This window comes from Oncorhynchus gorbuscha, linkage group LG14 (genome assembly GCF_021184085.1).
Source record: "Oncorhynchus gorbuscha isolate QuinsamMale2020 ecotype Even-year linkage group LG14, OgorEven_v1.0, whole genome shotgun sequence".
NCBI lineage: Eukaryota > Metazoa > Chordata > Actinopteri > Salmoniformes > Salmonidae > Oncorhynchus > Oncorhynchus gorbuscha.
Window position 1 is genome coordinate 59,284,121 of NC_060186.1, and position 18,048 is coordinate 59,302,168.

At 56.3% G+C, this 18,048-nt stretch overlaps 1 protein-coding gene across 7 annotated transcripts in view; it reads left to right on the forward strand.

The window, feature by feature from the left end:
• The window catches only part of utrn (utrophin), a 392,537-nt gene that overhangs the window by 102,442 nt on the left and 272,047 nt on the right, over nucleotides 1–18,048 (forward strand). For 6 of the 7 annotated variants that reach the window (XM_046298685.1, XM_046298684.1, XM_046298690.1 and 3 more), the window contains one exon: nucleotides 23–151. In XM_046298685.1, the coding sequence (XP_046154641.1) occupies nucleotides 23–151 (129 nt within the window). Of the gene's footprint in view, nucleotides 1–22; nucleotides 152–213; nucleotides 238–18,048 lie in introns of those variants that run through there. The other variant, XM_046298691.1, reaches the window with a different exon arrangement.

Consider the following 18,048-nt stretch of genomic DNA (forward strand, 5'->3'; position numbering starts at 1 on the left):
TTTCTACCTCTGTTCCCTACAGAACCACCAGAACGAGGTGGAGATCTTTGATGAGAACCTGGCCCACATCAGCACCTGGCTGTACCAGACCCAGATCCACCTGGATGAGACGGAAAGACTGCCCACAGTGGAGAGGGAGATAGTAGTTAAGGTGATGGAGACGGCCCACAGTGGAGAGGGAGATAGTAGTTAACGTGATAGAGACGGCCCACAGTGGAGAGGGAGATAGTAGTTAAGGTGATGGAGACGGCCCACAGTGGAGAGGGAGATGGTAGTTAAGGTGGTGGAGAGGGAGATGGTAGTTAACGTGATGGAGGCGGCCCACAGTGGAGAGGGAGATGGTAGTTAAGGTGGTGGAGAGGGAGATGGTAGTTAAGGTGGTGGAGAGGGAGATGGTAGTTAAGGTGGTGGAGAGGGAGATAGTAGTTAAGGTGATGGAGACTGCCCACAGTGGAGAGGGAGATGGTAGTTAAGGTGGTGGAGAGGGAGATGGTAGTTAAGGTGGTGGAGAGGGAGATAGTAGTTAAGGTGATGGAGACTGCCCACAGTGGAGAGGGAAAAAGTAGTTAAGGTGATAGAGACGGCCCACAGTGGAGAGGGAGATGGTAGTTAAGGTGATGGAGACAACCCACAGTGGAGAGGAAGATAGTAGTTAAGGTGATGGAGACGGCCCACAGTGGAGAGGGAGATGGTAGTTAAGGTGATGGAGACGGCCCACAGTGGAGAGGGAGATAGTAGTTACGGTAATTGAGACGACCCACAGTGGAGAGGGAGATAGTAGTTACGGTAATTGAGACGACCCACAGTGGAGAGGGAGGCGGCACACAGTGGAGAGAGATGGTACTTAAGTGGATCGAGACAGACGATAGTGGAGAGAGATGGTAGTTCAGGTGATAGAGACAGAGAGACTGCCCACAGTGGAGAGATGGGAGAGGACAGGAAGGGAGACGGTAGGAGAGGGGAAAGGAGACTGTAGGAGAGAGAGAGGGAAGGGAGACTGTAGGAGAGAGAGAGGAGAGGGGAAAGGAGACAGTAGGAGAGAGAGAGGAGAGGGGAAAGGAGACAGTAGGAGAGAGAGAGGGAAGGGAGACGGTAGGAGAGGGAGAGGAGAGGGGAAAGGAGATGGTAGGAGAGAGAGAGGGAAGGGAGACGGTAGGAGAGAGAGAGAGGAGAGGGGAAAGGAGACAGTAGGAGAGAGAGAGGAGAGGGGAAAGGAGACGGTAGGAGAGAGAGCGGGAAGGGAGACGGTAGGAGAGAGAGAGGAGAGGGGAAAGGAGACAGTAGGAGAGAGAGAGGACAGGGGAAAGGAGACAGTAGGAGAGAGAGATGGAATGGAGACGGTAGGAGAGGGAGAGGAGAGGGGAAAGGAGACGGTAGGAGAGGGAGAGGGAAGGGAGACGGTAGGAGAGAGAGCGGGAAGGGAGACGGTAGGAGAGACAGGAGAGGGGAAAGGAGACGGTAGGAGAGAGAGCGGGAAGGGAGACGGTAGGAGAGAGAGCGGGAAGGGAGATGGTAGGGGAGAGTGAAAAGGAGACGGTAGGAGAGAGAGAGGAGAGGAGAAAGGAGACGGTAGGAGAGAGAGCGGGAAGGGAGACGGTAGGAGAGGGGAAAGGAGATGGTAGGAGAGAGAGAGGGAAGGAGACGGTAGGAGAGAGAGAGGAGAGGGGAAAGGAGACGGTAGGAGAGAGAGCGGGAAGGGAGACGGTAGGAGAGAGAGGAGAGGGGAAAGGAGACAGTAGGAGAGAGAGAGGGAAGGGAGACGGTAGGAGAGGGAGAGGAGAGGGGAAAGGAGACAGTAGGAGAGAGAGAGGAGAGGGGAAAGGAGACGGTAGGAGAGAGAGCGGGAAGAGAGACGGTAGGAGAGAGAGCGGGAAGGGAGACGGTAGGAGAGATAGAGGAGAGGGGAAAGGAGACAGTAGGAGAGAGAGAGGAGAGGGGAAAGGAGATGGTAGGAGAGAGAGCGGGAAGGGAGACTGTAGGAGAGAGAGCGGGAAGGGAGACGGTAGGAGAGAGAGAGGAGAGGGGAAAGGAGACAGTAGGAGAGAGAGAGGACAGGGGAAAGGAGACAGTAGGACAGAGAGATGGAATGGAGACGGTAGGAGAGGGAGAGGAGAGGGGAAAGGAGACGGTAGGAGAGGGAGAGGGAAGGGAGACGGTAGGAGAGAGAGCGGGAAGGGAGACGGTAGGAGAGACAGGAGAGGGGTAAGGAGACAGTAGGAGAGAGGGGAAAGGAGATGGTAGGAGAGAGAGAGGAGAGGGGAAAGGAGACAGTAGGAGAGAGAGAGGAGAGGGGAAAGGAGACGGTAGGAGAGAGAGCGGGAAGGGAGACGGTAGGAGAGAGAGAGGAGAGGGGAAAGGAGACAGTAGGAGAGTGAGAGGAGGGCGGAAAGGAGATGGTACGAGAGAGAGCGGGAAGGGAGACGGTAGGAAAGAGAGAGGAGAGGGGAAAGGAGACAGTAGGAGAGAGAGAGGAGAGGGGAAAGGAGACAGTAGGAGAGAGAGGGAAGGGAGACTGTAGGAGAGGGAGAGGAGAGGGGAAAGGAGATGGTAGGAGAGAGAGCGGGAAGGGAGACGGTAGGAGAGAGAGCGGGAAGGGAGACGGTAGGAGAGAGAGGAGAGGGGAAAGGAGACAGTAGGAGAGAGAGGGGAAAGGAGACAGTAGGAGAGAGAGGGGAAAGGAGACGGTAGGAGAGAGAGAGGAGAGGGGAAAGGAGACGGTAGGAGAGAGAGAGGAGAGGGGAAAGGAGACGGTAGGAGAGAGAGCGGGAGGAGAGAGAGAGGGAAGGGAGACGGGAGGAGAGAGAGAGGGGAAGGGAGACAGTAGGAGAGAGAGGGGAAAGGAGAGGGAAAGGAGGAGACGGTAGGAGAGAGAGAGGAGAGGGGAAAGGAGACAGTAGGGAAGAGAGAGAGGGGAGGGGAAAGGAGAGAGGTAGGAGAGAGAGAGGGAAGGGAGACAGTAGGAGAGAGGAGATGGTAGGAGAGGGGAAAGGGGAAAGAGACAGTAGGAGAGAGAGGGGAAAGGAGACGGTAGGAGAGAGAGCGGGAAGGAGACGGTAGGAGAGGAGAGAGAGAGGGAAAGGAGACAGTAGGAGAGAGATGGGAGAGGGGAAAGGAGACGGTAGGAGAGAGAGAGGGAAGGGAGATGGTAGGAGAGGGGGGAAGGAGACGGTAGGAGAGAAAGAGAGAGAGGGGAAAGGAGACGGTAGGAGATAGAGAGGAGAGGGGAGAGGAAACGGAGGGAGATGAGAGGGAAAGGAGACAGTAGGAGAGAGAGAGAGAGGGGGGAGACAGTAGGAGAGAGAGAGGGAAGGGAGACGAGAGAGAGAGGGAAGGGAGACGGTAGGAGAGAGAGAGGAGGGGGAAAGGAAACGGTGGGAGAGAGGGGAAGGAGACGGTAGGAGAGAGAGAGAGGGAAGGGAGACGGTAGGAGAGAGAGAGAGAGAGAGAGAGGGAAGGAGAGACGGTAGGAGAGAGAGAGAGGGAAGGGGAAGGAGGAGACAGTAGGAGAGAGAGAGAGAGAGAGGGGAAAGGAGACGGGGAGAGAGAGGAGAGGAAAGGGAGACGGTAGGAGAGAGAGAGATGGTAGAGAGGGGAAAGGAGACTGTAGGAGAGAGAGAGGGAGGGGAAGGAGACAGTAGGAGAGAGAGGGGAAAGGAGACGGGAAGAGAGAGCGGTAGGAGACGGTAGGAGAGAGAGGAGGGGAAATGGAGATGGAGGAGAAGGAGAGAGGAGAGAGAGGAGGAAGGGAGACTGTAGGAGAGAGAGAAAGGAGACGGTAGGAGAGAGGAGGGAAGGAGACGGTAGGAGAGAGAGAAAGGAAATAGAGGGGAAAGGAGACGGTAGGAGAGAGAGAGAAGGGGGAGAGAAAGGTAGGAGAGAGAGAGAGGAGAGGGGAATGGAGACGGTAGGAGAGAGAGAGGGGGAAGGAGACTGTAGGAGAGAGGGAAGGAGACGGTAGGAGAGAGAGGGAGAGGGAAAGGAGATGGTAGGAGAGAGAGAGAGGGGGAAAGGAGATGGTAGGAGAGAGAGAGGGAAGGAGACGGTGATAGAGAGAGAGAGGGGGAAGGAGATGGTAGGAGAGAGAGAGGAAAGGGAGATGGTAGGAGAGAGAGAGGGAAGGAGACTGTAGGAGAGAGAGAGGAGGGGGAAAGGAGATAGGAGAGAGAGGGGGGGAAAGGAGATGGTAGGAGAGAGAGAGGGAAAGGAGATGGTAGGAGAGAGAGGGAGGAAGGGAATGGAGACGGTAGGAGAGAGAGAGAGAGGGGAGAAAGGAGATGGTAGGAGAGAGAGGAGAGGGAAAGGAGATGGTAGGAGAGAGAGAGAGGAGGGAAGGGAGACTGTAGAGAGAGAGAGAGAGGGGAATGGAGATGGTAGGAGAGAGGAGAGGGGAAAGGAGACGGTAGGAGAGAGAGAGGAGAGAGGAGATGGAAAGAGAGATGGTAGGAGGAGAGAGAGAGAGAGGGGAAAGGAGACTGTAGGAGAGAGAGAGGGGAAAGGAGACGGTAGGAGAGAGAGGGGAAGGAGTAGGAGAGAGAGAGAGAGAGGAGGGGAAAGGAGACAGTAGGAGAGAGAGGGGAAAGGAGACTGTAGGAGAGAGAGAGAGGGAAGGGAGACGGTAGGAGAGAGAGGGAGAGGGGAAAGGAGACGGTAGGAGAGAGAGGGGAGGGAGGGGAAAGGAGACGGTAGGAGAGAGAGAGAGGGGAATGGAGACAGTAGGAGAGAGAGAGGGAAGGAGACGGTAGGAGAGAGAGAGGAGGAGGGGGAAAGGAGATGGTAGGAGAGAGAGAGAGGGGAAGGGGAGATGGTAGGAGGAGAGAGAGGGGAAGGAGATGGTAGGAGAGAGAGAGGGAGAGATGATAGGGAGAGAGGGGGAAGGGAGATGGTAGAGAGAGAGGAGAGGAGGAGAAAGGAGACGGTAGGAGAGAGAGAGGGAAGGGGAGACGGTAGGAGAGAGAGGGGAAGGGAGATGGTAGGAGAGAAGGGAGATGGTAGGAGAGAGAGAAAAGGAGATGATAGGAGAGAGAGGGGGAAGGGAGATGGTAAGAGAGAGGGAAGGAGATGATAGGGAGAGAGGGGAAGGGGGATGGTAGGAGAGAGAGAGGGAGAAAGGAGATGGTAGGAGGTAGAGAGAGAGAGGGAAGGAGATGATAGGAGAGAGAGAGGGAAGGGAGATGATAGGAGAGAGAGGGAAGGAGATGATAGGAGAGAGAGAGGGAAGGGAGATGGTAGGAGAGAGAGAGGGAAGGAGACTGTAGGAGAGAGAGAGGAGAGGGGAAAGGAAGGTAGGAGAGAGGGGGGAAGGGAGATAGGAGAGAGAGAGGGGGAAGGGAGATGGTAGGAGAGAGAGAGGGAAAGGAGATGATAGGAGAGAGAGGGGAAGGGAGATGGTAGAGAGAGGAGAAAAGGAGATGGTAGGAGAGAGAGAGAGGAAGGGAGAGATAGGAGAGAGTGGGATGGGAGATGAGGAGAGAGAGGAGAGGGAAGGGAGATGGTAGGAGAGAGGAGGGAAGGAGATGGTAGGAGAGAGAGAGGAGAGGGGAAAAGAGAAGGTAGGAGAGAGAGAGGGAGGAGACGGTAGGAGAGAGAGAGGAGAGGGGAAAGGAGACAGTAGGAGAGAGAGGGGAGAGGAGAGAGAGGGAAGGAGACTGTAGGAGAGAGAGCGGGAAGGAGACGGTAGGAGAGAGAGAGGGGAGAGGGGAAAGGAGACTGTAGGAGAGAGAGGGGAGAGGGAGAAAGGAGACGGTAGGAGAGAGAGGAGAGGGAAAGGAGACAGTAGGAGAGAGAGGGGAAAGGAGAGAGGAGAGAGAGAGGAGGGGGAAAGGAGACAGTAGGAGAGAGAGAGGGGAAGGAGAGACGGTAGGAGAGAAAGCGGGAAGGAGACGGTAGGAGAGAGAGAGGAGAGGGAAAGGAGACAGTAGGAGAGAGAGAGAGGAAAAGGAGACGGTAGGAGAGAGAGAGGAAGGGAGACGGTAGGAGAGAGAGCGGGAAGGGAGATGGTAGGAGAGAAAGAGAGGAGAGGGGAAAGAGACGGTAGGAGAGAGAGCAGGAAGGAGACTGTAGGAGAGAGAGCGGGAAGGAGACAGTAGGAGAGAGAGAGAGAGGGGAAAGGAGACAGTAGGAGAGAGAGAGGAGGGAGGAGAGACAGAAGGAGAGGTAGGAGAGAGGAGAAGGGAGAGGCGGGAAGGGAGATGGTAGGAGAGAAAGAGAGGAGAGGGGAAAGGAGACGGTAGGAGAGAGAGGAAGGAGACTGTAGGAGAGAGCGGGAAGGGAGACAGTAGGAGAGAGAGAGGAGGGAAAGGAGACAGTAGGAGAGAGAGAGAGGAGGGGAAAGGAGGTAGGATGAGAGAGAGGGAAGGGAGACGGTAGGAGAGAGAGAGGGGAAGGAGATGGTAGGAGAGGGGAAAGAGGTAGGAGAGAGAGGGAAGAGACACTGTAGGAGAGAGAGAGGAGAGGGGAAAGGAGACGGTGGGAGAGAGAGAGGGAAGGAGACTGTAGGAGAGAGAGAGGGAGGGGAAGGAGACTGTAGGAGAGAGAGAGAGGGAAGGGAGACAGTAGGAGAGAGAGAGGGGGGGAAAGGAGACGGTAGGAGAGAGAGAGAGACGGTAGAAGAGAGAGCGGGGAAGGAGACGGTAGGAGAGAGAGAGGAGAGGGGAAAGGAGACAGTAGGAGAGAGAGGGGAAAGGAGACGGTAGGAGAGAGAGCGGGAAGGAGACGGTAGGAGAGAGGGGAAAGGAGACAGTAGGAGAGAGAGAGGAGAGAGGAGAAAGGAGACGGTAGGAGAGACAGAGGGAAGGAGATGGTAGGAGAGGGAAAGGAGACGGTAGGGAGAGAGAGAGAAGGAGACGGGGAGATAGAGAGGAGAGGGGAAAGGAAACGGTGGGAGAGAGAGGGAAGGGAGACGGTAGGAGAGAGAGAGAGAGGGAGGGAGACGGAGGGAGAGAGAGAGAGAGGGAAGGGTACGGGAGAGAGAGAGAGGAGGGGGAAAGGAGACGGTAGGAGAGAGAGAAGGGGAAGGGAGACGGTAGAGAGAGAGACGGTAGGAGGAGGGAAAAGGAGACGGTAGGAGAGAGAGAGAGGAGAGGGGAAAGGAGATGGTAGGAGAGAGAGAGGGAAGGAGACGGTAGGCGAGAGAGAGGAGAGGGGAAAGGAGACGGTAGGAGAGAGAGAGAGAGGGGAAAGGAGATGGTAGGAGAAAGAGAGGAGAGGAGGGGAAGGGAGACTGTAGGAGAGAGAGAGGAGAGGAGGGGAATGGAGACGGTAGGAGAGAGAGAGAGAGAGGGGAAAGGAGACGGTAGGAGAGAGAGAGAGAGGAGGGGAATGGAGACGGTGGAGAGAGAGGAGAGGAGGGGAATGGAGACGGTAGGAGAGAGAGAGGGAAGGTAGACTGTAGGAGAGAGAGAGGGAAAGGAGAGAGGGGGAAAGGAGATGGTAGGAGAGAGAGAGGGGGGGAACAGAGATGGTAGGAGAGAGAGAGGGAAGGGAGATGATAGGAGAGAGAGGGGGAAGGGAGATGGTAGGAGAGAGAGAGGAAAGGGAGATGATAGGAGAGAGAGGGAAGGGAGACTGTAGGAGAGAGAGAGGGAAAGGAGATAGGAGAGAGAGGGGGGGAAGGGAGATGGTAGGAGAGAGAGAGGGAAAGGAGATGATAGGAGAGAGAGGGGGAAGGGAGATGGTACGAGAGAGAGGAGAGGAGGAGAAAGGAGATGGTAGGAGAGAGAGAGGGAAGGGAGATGATAGGAGAGAGAGTGGGATGGGAGATGGTAGGAGAGAGAGGAGAGGGGAAGGGAGATGGTAGGAGAGAGAGAGGGAAGGGAGATGGTAGGAGAGAGAGAGGAGAGGGGAAAAGAGAAGGTAGGAGAGAGAGAGGAGAGGGAGACGGTAGGAGAGAGAGAGGGAAGGGAGACGGTAGGAGAGAGAGAGGAGAGGGGAAAGGAGACAGTAGGAGAGAGAGGGGAAAGGAGACTGTAGGAGAGAGAGCGGGAAGGGAGACGGTAGGAGAGAGAGGGGAGAGGGGAAAGGAGACTGTAGGAGAGAGAGGGGAGAGGGGAAAGGAGACGGTAGGAGAGAGAGGAGAGGGGAAAGGAGACAGTAGGAGAGAGAGGGGAAAGCAGACGGTAGGAGAGAGAGAGGAGGAGAGGGAAAGGAGACAGTAGGAGAGAGGAGAGGGGAAGGGAGACGGTAGGAGAGAAAGCGGGAAGGAGACGGTAGGAGAGAGAGGGAAAGGAGACAGTAGGAGAGAGATGGGAGAGGGGAAAGGAGACGGTAGGAGAGACAGAGGGAAGGGAGATGGTAGGAGAGGGAAAGGAGACGGTAGGAGAGAGAGGGGAAGGGAGACGGTAGGAGATAGAGAGGAGAGGGGAAAGGAAACGGTGGGAGAGAGAGGGAAGGGAGACGGTAGGAGAGAGAGAGAGAGGGAAGGGAGACGGTAGGAGAGAGAGAGAGAGAGAGAGGGAAGGGAGACGGTAGGAGAGAGAGAGGAGGGGGAAAGGAGACGGTAGGAGAGAGAGAAGGGAGGGGAAAGGAGACGGTAGGAGAGAGAGCGGGAAGGAGACGGTAGGAGAGAGAGAGGGAGAGGGGAAAGGAGACGGTAGGAGAGAGAGAGGAGAGGGAAAGGAGACGGTAGGGAGAGAGAGGAGAGGGGAAAGGAGATGGTAGGAGAAAGAGAGGAGAGGAGGGGAAGGAGACTGTAGGAGAGAGAGAGAGAGGAGGGGAATGGAGACGGTAGGAGAGAGAGAGTAGAGGGGAAAGGAGACGGTAGGAGAGAGAGAGGAGAGGAGGGGAATGGAGACGGTAGGAGAGAGAGAGGAGAGGAGGGGAATGGAGACGGTAGGAGAGAGAGAGGGAAGGTAGACTGTAGGAGAGAGAGAGGGAAAGGAGAGAGGGGGAAAGGGAGATGGTAGGAGAGAGAGAGAGGGGGAACGGAGATGGTAGGAGAGAGAGAGGGAAGGGAGATGATAGGAGAGAGAGGGGGAAGGGAGATGGTAGGAGAGAGAGAGGAAAGGGAGATGATAGGAGAGAGAGGGAAGGAGACTGTAGGAGAGAGAGAGGGGAAAGGAGATAGGAGAGAGAGGGGGAAGGGAGATGGTAGGAGAGAGAGAGGGAAAGGAGATGATAGGAGAGAGAGGGGGAAGGGAGATGGTACGAGAGAGAGGAGAGGAGGAGAAAGGAGATGGTAGGAGAGAGAGAGGGAAGGGAGATGATAGGAGAGAGAGTGGGATGGGAGATGGTAGGAGAGAGAGGAGAGGGGAAGGGAGATGGTAGGAGAGAGAGAGGAGAGGGGAAAAGAGAAGGTAGGAGAGAGAGGGAGGGAGACGGTAGGAGAGAGAGAGGGAAGGGAGACGGTAGGAGAGAGAGAGGAGAGAAAGGAGACAGTAGGAGAGAGAGGGGAAAGGAGACTGTAGGAGAGAGAGCGGGAAGGAGACGGTAGGAGAGAGAGGGGAGAGGGGAAAGGAGACTGTAGGAGAGAGAGGGGAGAGGGGAAAGGAGACGGTAGGAGAGAGAGGAGAGGGGAAAGGAGACAGTAGGAGAGAGAGGGGAAAGGAGACGGTAGGAGAGAGAGAGGAGAGGGGAAAGGAGACAGTAGGAGAGAGGAGAGGGGAAAGGAGACAGTAGGAGAGAGGAGAGGGGAAGGGAGACGGTAGGGAGAGAAAGGGGAAGGAGACGGTAGGAGAGAGAGAGGAGAGGGAAAGGAGACAGTAGGAGAGAGAGAGGAGGGCGGAAAGGAGACGGTAGGAGAGAGAGCGGGAAGGAGACGGTAGGAGAGAGAGCGGGAAGGGAGATGGTAGGAGAGAAAGAGAGGAGAGGGGAAAGGAGACGGTAGGAGAGAGAGCAGGAAGGGAGACGGTAGGAGAGAGAGCGGGAAGGGAGACAGTAGGAGAGAGAGAGGAGAGGGGAAAGGAGACAGTAGGAGAGAGAGAGGAGAGGGAAAGGAGACGGTAGGAGAGAGCAGGAAGGAGACGGTAGGAGAGGGAGATGAGAGGGGAAAGGAGACAGTAGGAGAGAGAGAGGAGAGGGGAAAGGAGACAGTAGGAGAGAGAGAGGGAAGGGAGACGGTAGGGTAGGAGAGAGAGCGGGAAGGGAGATGGTAGGAGAGGGGAAAGGAGACGGTAGGAGAGAGAGAGGGAAGAGACACTGTAGGAGAGAGAGAGGAGAGGGGAAAGGAAACGGTGGGAGAGAGAGAGGGAAGGGAGACTGTAGGAGAGAGAGAGAGGGAAGGGAGACAGTAGGAGAGAGAGAGAAGGGGGGAAAGGAGACGGTAGGAGAGAGAGAGGGAAGGGAGACGGTAGAAGAGAGAGCGGGAAGGGAGACGGTAGGAGAGAGAGAGGAGAGGGGAAAGGAGACAGTAGGAGAGAGAGGGGAAAGGAGACGGTAGGAGAGAGAGCGGGAAGAGAAACGGTAGGAGAGAGAGGGGAGAGGGGAAAGGAGACAGTAGGAGAGAGATGGGAGAGGGGAAAGGAGACGGTAGGAGAGACAGAGGGAAGGGAGATGGTAGGAGAGGGGAAAGGAGACGGTAGGAGAGAGAGAGGGAAGGGAGACTGTAGGAGAGAGAGAGAGGGAAGGGAGACTGTAGGAGAGAGAGAGAGAGGGAAGGGAGACAGTAGGAGAGAGAGAGGAGGGGGGAAAGGAGACGGTAGGAGAGAGAGAGGGAAGGGAGATGGTAGAAGAGAGAGCGGGAAGGGAGACGGTAGGAGAGAGAGAGAGGGGAAAGGAGACAGTAGGAGAGAGAGGGGAAAGGAGACGGTAGGAGATAGAGCGGGAAGGGAGACGGTAGGAGAGAGAGAGGAGAGGGGAAAGGAAATGGTGGGAGAGAGAGGGAAGGGAGACGGTAGGAGAGAGAGAGGAGAGGGGAAAGGAGACAGTAAGAGAGAGAGGGGAAAGGAGACGGTAGGAGAGAGAGAGGGAAGGGAGACGGAAGGAGAGAGAGAGGAGAGGGGAAAGGAAATGGTGGGAGAGAGAGGGAAGGGAGACGGTAGGAGAGAGAGAGAGGGAAGGGAGACGGTAGGAGAGAGAAAGGGAAGGGAGACAGTACGAGAGAGAGAGGAGGGGGGAAAGGAGACGGTAGGAGAGAGAGAGGGGAGGGGAAAGGAGACGGTAGGAGAGAGAGCGGGAAGGGAGACGGTAGGAGAGAGAGAGGAGAGGGGAAAGGAGACGGTAGGAGAGAGAGAGGAGAGGGGAAAGGAGATGGTAGGAGAGAGAGAGGAGAGGGGAATGGAGACGGTAGGCGAGAGAGAGGAGAGGGGAAAGGAGACGGTAGGAGAGAGAGAGGAGAGGGGAAAGGAGATGGTAGGAGAAAGAGAGGAGAGGAGGGGAAGGGAGACTGTAGGAGAGAGAGAGGAGAGGAGGGGAATGGAGACGGTAGGAGAGAGAGAGTAGAGGGGAAAGGAGACGGTAGGAGAGAGAGAGGAGAGGAGGGGAAAGGAGACGGTAGGAGAGAGAGAGGAGAGGAGGGGAATGGAGACGGTAGGAGAGAGAGAGTAGAGGGGAAAGGAGACGGTAGGAGAGAGAGAGGAGAGGAGGGAATGGAGACGGTAGGAGAGAGAGAGGAATGGAGACGGTAGGAGAGAGAGAGGGAAAGGAGAGAGGGGGCAGGGGAGATGGTAGGAGAGAGAGAGAGGGGGAAGGGAGATGGTAGGAGAGAGAGAGGGAAAAGAGATGATAGGAGAGCGAGGGGGAAGGGAGATGGTAGGAGAGAGAGGAGAGGAGGAGAAAGGAGACGGTAGGAGAGAGAGAGAGAGAGGGGAACGGAGATGGTAGGAGAGAGAGAGGGAAGGAGATGATAGGAGAGAGAGGGGGAAGGGAGATGGTAGGAGAGAGAGAGAAAGGGAGATGATAGGAGAGAGAGGGGGAGGGAGATGGTAGTTGAGAGAGAGGGAAGGGAGATGATAGGAGAGAGAGGGTGAAGGGGGATGGTAGGAGAGAGAGGAGAGGAGAAAGGAGATGGTAGGAGAAAGAGAGGGAAGGGAGATGATAGGAGAGAGAGAGGGAAGGGAGATGATAGGAGAGAGAGGGGAAGGGAGATGGTAGGAGAGAGAGGGAAGGAGATGGTAGGAGAGAGAGGGAAGGGAGACTGTAGGAGAGAGAGAGGGAAAGGAGATAGGAGAGAGAGGGGGAAGGGAGATGGTAGGAGAGAGAGAGGGAAAGGAGATGATAGGAGAGAGAGGGGGAAGGAGATGGTATGAGAGAGAGGAGAGGAGGAGAAAGGAGATGGTAGGAGAGAGAGAGGGAAGGAGATGATAGGAGAGAGAGTGGGATGGGAGATGGTAGGAGAGAGAGGAGAGGGGAAGGAGATGGTAGGAGAGAGAGGGGAAGGGAGATGGTAGGAGAGAGAGAGGAGAGGGGAAAAGAGAAGGTAGGAGAGAGAGAGGAGAGGGAGACGGTAGGAGAGAGAGAGGGAAGGGAGACGGTAGGAGAGAGAGAGGAGAGGGGAAAGGAGACAGTAGGAGAGAGAGGGGAAAGGAGACTGTAGGAGAGAGAGCGGGAAGGGAGACGGTAGGAGAGAGAGGGGAGAGGGGAAAGGAGACTGTAGGAGAGAGAGGGGAGAGGGGAAAGGAGACGGTAGGAGAGAGAGGAGAGGGGAAAGGAGACAGTAGGAGAGAGAGGGGAAAGGAGACGGTAGGAGAGAGAGAGGAGAGGGGAAAGGAGACAGTAGGAGAGAGGAGAGGGGAAGGGAGACGGTAGGAGAGAAAGCGGGAAGGGAGACGGTAGGAGAGAGAGAGGAGAGGGGAAAGGAGACAGTAGGAGAGAGAGAGGAGGGCGGAAAGGAGACGGTAGGAGAGAGAGCGGGAAGGGAGACGGTAGGAGAGAGAGCGGGAAGGGAGATGGTAGGAGAGAAAGAGAGGAGAGGGGAAAGGAGACGGTAGGAGAGAGAGCAGGAAGGGAGACGGTAGGAGAGAGAGCGGGAAGGGAGACAGTAGGAGAGAGAGAGGAGAGGGGAAAGGAGACAGTAGGAGAGAGAGAGGAGAGGGGAAAGGAGACGGTAGGAGAGAGAGCAGGAAGGGAGACGGTAGGAGAGGGAGATGAGAGGGGAAAGGAGACAGTAGGAGAGAGAGAGGAGAGGGGAAAGGAGACAGTAGGAGAGAGAGAGGGAAGGGAGACGGTAGAGTAGGAGAGAGAGCGGGAAGGGAGATGGTAGAAGAGGGGAAAGGAGACGGTAGGAGAGAGAGAGGGAAGAGACACTGTAGGAGAGAGAGAGGAGAGGGGAAAGGAAACGGTGGGAGAGAGAGAGGGAAGGGAGACTGTAGGAGAGAGAGAGAGAGGGAAGGGAGACTGTAGGAGAGAGAGAGAGAGGGAAGGGAGACTGTAGGAGAGAGAGAGAGGGAAGGGAGACAGTAGGAGAGAGAGAGGAGGGGGGAAAGGAGACGGTAGGAGAGAGAGAGGGAAGGGAGACGGTAGAAGAGAGAGCGGGAAGGGAGACGGTAGGAGAGAGAGAGGAGAGGGGAAAGGAGACAGTAGGAGAGAGAGGGGAAAGGAGACGGTAGGAGAGAGAGCGGGAAGGGAGACGGTAGGAGATAGAGAGGAGAGGGGAAAGGAAACGGTGGGAGAGAGAGGGAAGGGAGACGGTAGGAGAGAGAGAGAGGGAAGGGAGACGGTAGGAGAGAGAGAGAGAGAGAGAGGGAAGGGAGACGGTAGGAGAGAGAGAGGAGGGGGGAAAGGAGACGGTAGGAGAGAGAGAAGGGAGGGGAAAGGAGATGGTAGGAGAGAGAGCGGGAAGGGAGACGGTAGGAGAGAGAGAGGAGAGGGGAAAGGAGACGGTAGGAGAGAGAGAGGAGAGGGGAAAGGAGATGGTAGGAGAGAGAGAGGGAAGGGAGACGGTAGGCGAGAGAGAGGAGAGGGGAAAGGAGACGGTAGGAGAGAGAGAGGAGAGGAGGGGAATGGAGACGGTAGGAGAGAGAGAGGAGAGGAGGGGAATGGAGACGGTAGGAGAGAGAGAGGGAAGGTAGACTGTAGGAGAGAGAGGGAAAGGAGAGAGGGGGAAAGGGAGATGGTAGGAGAGAGAGAGGGGGAACGGAGATGGTAGGAGAGAGAGAGGGAAGGGAGATGATAGGAGAGAGAGGGGAAGGGAGATGGTAGGAGAGAGAGAGGAAAGGGAGATGATAGGAGAGAGAGGGAAGGGAGACTGTAGGAGAGAGAGAGGGAAAGGAGATAGGAGAGAGAGGGGGGAAGGGAGATGGTAGGAGAGAGAGAGGGAAAGGAGATGATAGGAGAGAGAGGGGGAAGGGAGATGGTACGAGAGAGAGGAGAGGAGGAGAAAGGAGATGGTAGGAGAGAGAGAGGGAAGGAGATGATAGGAGAGAGAGTGGGATGGGAGATGGTAGGAGAGAGAGGAGAGGGGAAGGGAGATGGTAGGAGAGAGAGAGGAAGGGAGATGGTAGGAGAGAGAGAGAGAGGGGAAAAGAGAAGGTAGGAGAGAGAGAGGAGAGGGAGACGGTAGGAGAGAGAGAGGGAAGGGAGACGGTAGGAGAGAGAGAGGGAGAGGGGAAAGGAGACAGTAGGAGAGAGAGGGGAAAGGAGACTGTAGGAGAGAGAGCGGGAAGGGAGACGGTAGGAGAGAGAGGGGAGAGGGGAAAGGAGACTGTAGGAGAGAGAGTAGAGAGGGGAAAGGAGACGGTAGGAGAGAGAGGAGAGGGGAAAGGAGACAGTAGGAGAGAGAGGGGAAAGGAGACGGTAGGAGAGAGAGAGGAGAGGGGAAAGGAGACAGTAGGAGAGAGGAGAGGGGAAGGGAGACGGTAGGAGAGAAAGCGGGAAGGGAGACGGTAGGAGAGAGAGAGGAGAGGGGAAAGGAGACAGTAGGAGAGAGAGAGGAGGGCGGAAAGGAGACGGTAGGAGAGAGAGCGGGAAGGGAGACGGTAGGAGAGAGAGAGGGAAGGGAGATGGTAGGAGAGAAAGAGAGGAGAGGGGAAAGGAGACGGTAGGAGAGAGAGCAGGAAGGGAGACGGTAGGAGAGAGAGCGGGAAGGGAGACAGTAGGAGAGAGAGAGGAGAGGGGAAAGGAGACAGTAGCAGAGAGAGAGGAGAGGGGAAAGGAGACGGTAGGAGAGAGAGCAGGAAGGGAGACGGTAGGAGAGAGAGCGGGAAGGGAGACAGTAGGAGAGAGAGAGGAGAGGGGAAAGGAGACAGTAGCAGAGAGAGAGGAGAGGGGAAAGGAGACAGTAGGAGAGAGAGAGGAGAGGGGAAAGGAGACAGTAGGAGAGAGAGAGGGAAGGGAGACGGTAGGGTAGGAGAGAGAGCGGGAAGGGAGATGGTAGGAGAGGGGAAAGGAGACGGTAGGAGAGAGAGAGGGAAGAGACACTGTAGGAGAGAGAGAGGAGAGGGGAAAGGAAACGGTGGGAGAGAGAGAGGGAAGGGAGACTGTAGGAGAGAGAGAGAGAGGGAAGGGAGACTGGGAAAGGAGACAGTAGGAGAGAGATGGGAGAGGGGAAAGGAGACGGTAGGAGAGACAGAGGGAAGGGAGATGGTAGGAGAGGGGAAAGGAGACGGTAGGAGAGAGAGAGGGAAGGGAGACGGTAGGAGATAGAGAGGAGAGGGGAAAGGAAACGGTGGGAGAGAGAGGGAAGGGAGACGGTAGGAGAGAGAGAGAGGGAAGGGAGACGGTAGGAGAGAGAGAGAGAGAGAGAGGGAAGGGAGACGGTAGGAGAGAGAGAGAAGGGGGGAAAGGAGACGGTAGGAGAGAGAGAGGGAAGGGAGACGGTAGGAGATAGAGAGGAGAGGGGAAAGGAAACGGTGGGAGAGAGAGGGAAGGGAGACGGTAGAAGAGAGAGCGGGAAGGGAGACGGTAGGAGAGAGAGAGGAGAGGGGAAAGGAGACAGTAGGAGAGAGAGGGGAAAGGAGACGGTAGGAGAGAGAGCGGGAAGGGAGACGGTAGGAGAGAGAGGGGAAAGGAGACAGTAGGAGAGAGATGGGAGAGGGGAAAGGAGACGGTAGGAGAGACAGAGGGAAGGGAGATGGTAGGAGAGGGGAAAGGAGACGGTAGGAGAGAGAGAGGGAAGGGAGACGGTAGGAGATAGAGAGGAGAGGGGAAAGGAAACGGTGGGAGAGAGAGGGAAGGGAGACGGTAGGAGAGAGAGAGAGGGAAGGGAGACGGTAGGAGAGAGAGAGAGAGAGAGAGGGAAGGGAGACGGTAGGAGAGAGAGAGGAGGGGGGAAAGGAGACGGTAGGAGAGAGAGAAGGGAGGGGAAAGGAGACGGTAGGAGAGAGAGCGGGAAGGGAGACGGTAGGAGAGAGAGAGGAGAGGGGAAAGGAGACGGTAGGAGAGAGAGAGGAGAGGGGAAAGGAGATGGTAGGAGAGAGAGAGGGAAGGGAGACGGTAGGCGAGAGAGAGGAGAGGGGAAAGGAGACGGTAGGAGAGAGAGAGGAGAGGGGAAAGGAGATGGTAGGAGAAAGAGAGGAGAGGAGGGGAAGGGAGACTGTAGGAGAGAGAGAGAGAGAGGGAGGGAATGGAGACGGTAGGAGAGAGAGAGTAGGGGAAAGGAGACGGTAGGAGAGAGAGAGGAGAGGAGGGGAATGGAGACGGTAGGAGAGAGAGAGGAGAGGAGGGGAATGGAGACGGTAGGAGAGAGAGAGGGAAGGTAGACTGTAGGAGAGAGAGAGGGAAAGGAGAGAGGGGGAAAGGGAGATGGTAGGAGAGAGAGAGAGGGGGAACGGAGATGGTAGGAGAGAGAGAGGAAGGAGATGATAGGAGAGAGAGGGGAAGGAGATGGTAGGAGAGAGAGAGGAAAGGGAGATGATAGGAGAGAGAGGGAAGGGAGACTGTAGGAGAGAGAGAGGGAAAGGAGATAGGAGAGAGAGGGGGAAGGGAGATGGTAGGAGAGAGAGAGGGAAAGGAGATGATAGGAGAGAGAGGGGGAAGGGAGATGGTACGAGAGAGAGGAGAGGAGGAGAAAGGAGATGGTAGGAGAGAGAGAGGGAAGGAGATGATAGGAGAGAGAGTGGGATGGGAGATGGTAGGAGAGAGAGGAGAGGGGAAGGGAGATGGTAGGAGAGAGAGAGGGAAGAGAGATGGTAGGAGAGAGAGAGGAGAGGGGAAAAGAGAAGGTAGGAGAGAGAGAGGAGAGGGAGACGGTAGGAGAGAGAGAGGAAGGGAGACGGTAGGAGAGAGAGAGGAGAGGGGAAAGGAGACAGTAGGAGAGAGAGGGGAAAGGAGACTGTAGGAGAGAGAGCGGGAAGGGAGACGGTAGGAGAGAGAGGGAGAGGGGAAAGGAGACTGTAGGAGAGAGAGGGAGAGGGGATAGGAGACGGTAGGAGAGAGAGGAGAGGGGAAAGGAGACAGTAGGAGAGAGAGGGGAAAGGAGATGGTAGGAGAGAGAGAGGAGAGGGGAAAGGAGACAGTAGGAGAGAGGAGAGGGGAAGGGAGACGGTAGGAGAGAAAGCGGGAAGGGAGACGGTAGGAGAGAGAGAGGAGAGGGGAAAGGAGACAGTAGGAGAGAGAGAGGAGGGCGGAAAGGAGACGGTAGGAGAGAGAGCGGGAAGGGAGATGGTAGGAGAGAAAGAGAGGAGAGGGGAAAGGAGACTGTAGGAGAGAGAGCAGGAAGGGAGACGGTAGGAGAGAGAGCGGGAAGGGAGACAGTAGGAGAGAGAGAGGAGAGGGGAAAGGAGACAGTAGGAGAGAGAGAGGAGAGGGGAAAGGAGACGGTAGGAGAGAGAGCAGGAAGGGAGACGGTAGGAGAGGGAGATGAGAGGGGAAAGGAGACAGTAGGAGAGAGAGAGGAGAGGGGAAAGGAGACAGTAGGAGAGAGAGAGGGAAGGGAGACGGTAGGGTAGGAGAGAGAGCGGGAAGGGAGATGGTAGGAGAGGGGAAAGGAGACGGTAGGAGAGAGAGAGGGAAGAGACACTGTAGGAGAGAGAGAGGAGAGGGGAAAGGAAACGGTGGGAGAGAGAGAGGGAAGGGAGACTGTAGGAGAGAGAGAGAGAGGGAAGGGAGACTGTAGGAGAGAGAGAGAGGGAAGGGAGACAGTAGGAGAGAGAGAGGAGGGGGGAAAGGAGACGGTAGGAGAGAGAGAGGGAAGGGAGACGGTAGGAGAGAGAGAGGGAAGGGAGATGGTAGAAGAGAGAG